The sequence below is a fragment of the Saccostrea cucullata genome, unplaced genomic scaffold (genome assembly GCF_032062105.1).
Source record: "Saccostrea cucullata isolate Sc308-1 unplaced genomic scaffold, CSIRO_AGI_Scuc_v1 ctg22603, whole genome shotgun sequence".
In the NCBI taxonomy this organism is placed as follows: Eukaryota; Metazoa; Mollusca; class Bivalvia; order Ostreida; family Ostreidae; genus Saccostrea; species Saccostrea cuccullata.
Window position 1 is genome coordinate 1 of NW_026933645.1, and position 5,902 is coordinate 5,902.

Here is a 5,902-nt window from a genome sequence, read left to right on the forward strand (position 1 = left end):
TCATAGAGATGTGTAACAGAATGAAGACCAAAATATATAAACTCCAACGTCAGTTACAGAGTACAAGTTGGGTCATAGAGGAATGTAACAGACTGAAGGCCGAGATAGATAGACATTGTATTCATGTTCTAGTGTTGCTATTTTAGGAGCACACTTTTTAATATTAACATAATGAATATTTTGTAGGTCAGACTCTTCCTCAGGTGCAGCACAGTCCCAGTCTCAGTCAAGAGAGGTCAATGGTCATTTTGTTCCAGACAAAACCATCAAAATCTGGGAGGTGAGATAATGAAACACTCTTTCAGTGTAAACTCCTAATTGTTAAAGATTTTTGCTTTATTGTCTTGGCAAAATGCTAAAGTCTTCTTCCTCTGTTATATATTGTACAAATACTGACAGCATGCTCTATTCTGTACTATAATAGTAGAGAAACTTAGATATGAATTTGAAGAATTAATATGTTCTATCTTTGAAGGCTGGTAACTGTCGTGTGATGTCCTACACTCCCTCCCTGGCCACACTTGTTGTCTCCCAGCCATCCTCCAGTCCCCTGTTTCCCGGATTTGGCTTCAAAAAGGCAAGATTCCATTCAATTTTGATCAGTCAGATATAAGACAAACAAAGAGCCCACTTGTACTAATTTTATATTAATATGTTCTTATTTAAAATTGATTCACAGATCAGCACTATGGATTTTAAGACCTCTCAGTACCTGACTATCCACAGTAAGGCAATCCGAGACTGTTGCTTTCATCCGTTTGTGGATGATGGAATCTTGCTGAGCTGTGGATTGGATAAGACGGCTAAAATGACAAGTGTCATCAGCAACACAGTTGTTCAGACGTAAGAACTGTTCAACCAGATTATTATTTGCAATAAAGATACTTGGTAGTCATTGGGTCAAGGAATTAGAAGAGGGGTATTTTTACTCTTTAGGGTTCATTGAATTGGTAATCGAATAAGAGAGATAAATCTTCATTGGATAAATGTCCATTATTCCATTATAAACTTGTCAAGAAGAAATGCCTACTTTGTCTAATTTTTGCCCACAGCCTATGCTAAAATTGTTTGCAATTTAGTTATGAAAACACTTTTTAGGAAAATCTTTCAGTATTCTTAATAAAACAACATTTTGTGTGAGTGAACAATGGGATAATAAATCATGTTTTCTGTTCTTTGACATTCATAGATAATACATATTAAAACAATTAAAGATGAGGAAAATTTTAATGATTAGAATATCAAATGAAAACCACCTCTACACCTCTACAATTTTTAACACCATTGTTGTATAGATATGATCTTCCCAATCCTGTTTGGAGCTGTGTATGGAACACAGATGATAGGAACTTTTTCTATGCTGGACAAGCTAATGGTAATGTGATGGAGTTTGACATTCGGAACACCTCTGAACATGTCCAGGAACTGAACACTGAGGGCATGAGGTCACCTGTCGTCTCCTTACAGTACATTCCAAAAGACATCCAAGCTAGCTTCAGGTAGTTTCAAAAATTTTGGTTATTTGTTTACTATATAAAATATTTGAATACTTCTCGATTTCCCATGGGAAAGAATTGTTTGAATCCATTTATAGACTAGAATCATCAACATTAGTAGGGATGGGTATCGCCAAAAATTTCGTATCGCGATATATCACGATTTTTTCCCCACAATATCACGATAATATCATGATATTCTTAAAAGCAGTTTTTACAATGATTTTATATGAAAAGTCATTATTTTTCTAAAAAATATGCTAGAAAAACAAAATTTTACTTTCTTGAAATTTTTTGTATATAAAATCAATTACGTTTGACGGTAAGATGCCGTTCCTTTCACTTTTCACAACATTTTTTATACTTTCTGTAATTGTAATTTGAAAGATTGAACAAATAAAGGAATAATTTCTGGACTTTATAATATGTACCAAAAAACCGGTATTTAGGTCTCTGTATCATGATATGTATCATGCAGCAAAAAATCGCGATATACCGGTATACCGATAAAATTGCACATCCCTAAACATTAGTGATAAATGATTGATTTTTGACATCCATACTGAACTACTCATGAAACAAAACTTTATATAAACTCTTACAGAAAAACCTGTTTTGAATAGATACTGGAAACTGATCAATACTCTTTAAGACCTGATATTTGTAGCATTTTGTAATGCAACAAATGGGTTGCTCTTTTCTCATTCATCGTGATGAGTCATTTTGTAATTTCTATATACTGAATTCCTCTCTTTCTAGACCCGGTGGTTTAGTAGTGGGACAGCTGAATAAGATAAGTTTCTATGAGAAGAAACAAGACAACCAGTACAGGCTACATATGTTACCGTTAGAGGGTAAGAAATCTCCCATGGTGTGAAAGCAGGTGTAGTAGGAGGGAAAGAGGAGGGGGTGGTTCGTTATAAATTTGCTTTAAGACATGGAAGTTGCTTTAAAACCTTTCCTTATGTACTTTACCTTTTGTTCTATCTTTGGATCAGGAATTTTATATTGTTTAGTGTGGAAATTTAGGAAAACCAAAGTGAATGTGATATAACTCTTTCATTTAAGCAAATAAACAAAACAGAGAACAAAACTGTGCAAAAGCAACATATTTTGATTGATTTTTAGCAAGCTATTATGTAATTTGTTTTTCAGGTAACTTGACAAGTCTGTGTTTTGAGAATCACACAAGGCACCTGTTGGCCAGCTTCAGACCAACATCCAAACACCCAACAGTTAGACACCAGGTAATTAACATCCAAACACCCAACAGTTAGACATCAGGTACCTAAGCATTGAAATACCCCATGATAAGACATGGGTAGCTAATATCTAAACACACCAGGTTATTTCATTTTGACCATGACCTTTATTTTGGTAGCTATGTGAGATGACCTGTGTGAACCTCAGTGCTGACCCCGCTGTTATTGACAATGGCTGTAGTTGTCATGTGATACAGACATTCCACGGCAGCCAGACGCAGACGGTACTGACACGGACACTCCTAATGACTCACCCAGCAGACGACAGCAGGATGTTAATCTGTGCCGGAGTGGAGACAACCTCAGGGGTAAGTATTGGTGTCTGGATAAAATCTCTGGCTAAATACTGCATTATGGGTAATTTTATATGGAGGTGTCCAATGTTTTCTTTGTTTTTTGTTCAGACAGAAGCCCTAAGCTATGAATGTCTCCTATTTCCATTATTGCTACATACCAGTATAAATGTCCAGTTAAGGCCATAATAAAAATATTCCTAGATTCTCATCCCCGCCCGCCCCGATTTTAAACCCCCGCCTCGATTTTTTTTATTTCTGTTTTTCTTCGTCTTAATTCTGATCGGGATCGGTATTCATCTCTGCTACCATTCTACTTTCATTTTAAATCCCGCGAATGTCAACATGATTTTGACAGCTGAAAAGATTGTAATTGCTGTAATACATGTATATATATTTTAAACAAGGGTCATTGGTTGAAAAAGATTGGTGGTGATGTAAAGTAAGAGATAATACAACCTTTACTGACTTTTATTCTGGTTTTATAGATAAAATTACACCAACTGACTAGGTCAATAAAAAATCTGCAAAATTGAAAAAATAGAAAATATAAAATAAAAGCCGCCCGCCCGCCCCGATTTTTAAAAAAAGTCGGATGAGAATCTAGCAATTTATTTATTATGGCCTAAAGAAAGAAATAAGTTACTTTTAAAAAAAGAGATGTGAAAAAATTTAAATGTATATGTATTTATGAGGAAGTTTTATGATTAATGTTTTTAGGTCCACATTTGGGATACATCATCTGGACAGCTTGTTCAGCGGTTACCAGCTGGTGGTATTGTGGTGGACACTTGTGCCATGTCAATCAACCAGCAAACGTATCTAGCTGCACTGACAGAGAAAAACCTCAAAATTCATCGCTGGTGCTGATTCCCTTGAATACCTCAACCGACTTTTGAATCTGAGTTTCGGTCCAAGGTTTAAAAATCACAGCTTCTCTTCTGTGTGTCAGAGTAGACAGAGGGCTGTTTTTTCATATTGAATGTAGTGAAGAACAATAACTCTAACACTGAACTGTGATATTAACAGCCAGTTTAACAAGATGGTCCCAGAAGTGTTCAATAAGTACCTTGTCTTTCAGAATAAGAGTATGAGTGACTGTGCATGTATTGGTAGTAGTATGTTTAATCCTGTAGTCAAAAAAAAAAAAAAATACAGGCCCCAAGAAAAAGAAAATAAAGAAGATTGTGTTCAAAATATTATGCACTTCATATATTTTTTTAATTAAGAGATAGTTTTTAGTTATCATGAATGATCAATATTCAGATTTCTTGATGAGTAACAAAGCAAAAGAAAGAAAATATTTCATTTTGACTTCTTGATCAGAGACAGGGTAAAAACAAAATAAAACCCCCCTTTGGATTTAGATTAGTGGAGTCACTCATGTTGTCATGCACTATCATTTGAAAATTTTCAGCCCTTTCTTTGGAACTTCGGACCAATTTTAATATATTTTGGCATATGGCATCTATGTGAATGGGAACAAATTTAAAGAATTTTAATCTTTCAAATTCTTTCCTAGTACTTCTGGATATCAAGCAATACAGCTGTTGGTATGACTGTAACAAGCATTGACCCCTCTACCAAAATTAAGAAATTCATGGCCCCTGGCTCAGGGTTTCTATATTGATCATAAAGTGAAAATGTATTTTTCTTTCTGTAGAAAATTTTTTCTTCTCCTTTGTATGTTCAAAGCAAAGCAATTGAAATATCCAAATATGCTTATATTTAAATTCAACATATAACCAGCACAATGACTTAATCTTTTTTCATATTTTACCAGTATTTGTACTTTATTACATAAATAGAGTTCATTATGTACATATATACAAAAGTAGCTGCCTTTCCCACGAAATTTATTGCAGAATTTGAGTTACAACATGTGGTGCACTTTCTGCAAATTATTTTCCTGCAAGAGAAGACACTAAAAATGTGAATATTACAAAACGCAATGAAAAGATATTATTTTGGTTACATGTATATGTTTGAAGAGTTTTTAACTATGCTTGCTTATCATTTGAAGTATTCTTGTCCAGACTTACCAAAGCCACCGAATTTGATGTTGAGATAATTCGGCATGTTATCATCTTCATCTCTTTTATGGTTGGCTTTTTTCTTCAGGAAAGTAGAGACCACTTCCTCAATTGTCTTCACTGATATTGCCTAGAGAGAGATAAGAAAAACAAACTTTCTTCAAAGAGCTAAGTTATGATGTTTTAAGAAACATTTATCTACTGCGACACGGGAAGTCGGTTTTTACGGTCTCGTCCAAAGGACTATTCTCCACGTTCTACAGTGGGATTCGAACCCGTGACGTAGGGGTCTCACTTCGCGACTTTAAAACAGACGATCTAACCACTGTGTCACACACCGACTTTTGTAATTGTGACGTGATGTACAGTCAAGCCTCATGATCTCAAACTCTACGTATCAAAGATAAAACAGATCGAGATAACAAGGCAAAAACCCAAAAGAGAGAGGGGCTGCTAAATGCACTTCAAATACCCCTGGCATGGGAGATATCGGTATTCGAGATAAATAAGTTTAACTGTAAATTTTGTTTTGCTGTACGTGTTATCATTATGTTTTTCACTGATACAAGTAAACATAGAATTTACAACTTAGACTTCAAAAACAATGTCCCTAGTACACAATAATACTTTGATATCCAAATGTAGGCATGTACTGCCTAACTAATAGTAAAAAAATCTTTTAAACAAAAACATATAGATATTTAGATCATTGAAATATTAATGTGATTTTGGCATTTTGACACTTTTTGATTTTACTATATTATACATACACCTGTGCCGTTATAGTTTTGTAGGATTGTCCTCATAACATCTCCCAG

The 5,902-nt window shown here is 34.6% G+C and overlaps 1 protein-coding gene and 1 long non-coding RNA gene across 2 annotated transcripts; one reads left to right on the plus strand and one right to left on the minus strand.

Moving 5' to 3' along the window:
* Window positions 1–186: 186 nt before the first annotated feature.
* On the plus strand, window positions 187–4,250 carry LOC134238786 (E3 ubiquitin-protein ligase RFWD3-like; the record flags this gene model as incomplete). Its single annotated transcript, XM_062720902.1, has 8 exons — window positions 187–280; window positions 476–577; window positions 680–843; window positions 1,296–1,499; window positions 2,256–2,350; window positions 2,652–2,743; window positions 2,878–3,066; window positions 3,772–4,250. Coding segments are annotated over 8 exons (1,090 nt in total), but the record flags the coding sequence as incomplete, so codon positions are not given.
* Window positions 4,251–4,807: 557 nt separating this feature from the next.
* LOC134238787 (uncharacterized) lies at window positions 4,808–5,902 on the minus strand. Its single transcript, XR_009986086.1, has 3 exons — window positions 5,855–5,902; window positions 5,094–5,214; window positions 4,808–4,960 (listed from the first exon to the last, which is right to left on the minus strand). It is a non-coding gene; the product is annotated as an uncharacterized LOC134238787 (long non-coding RNA).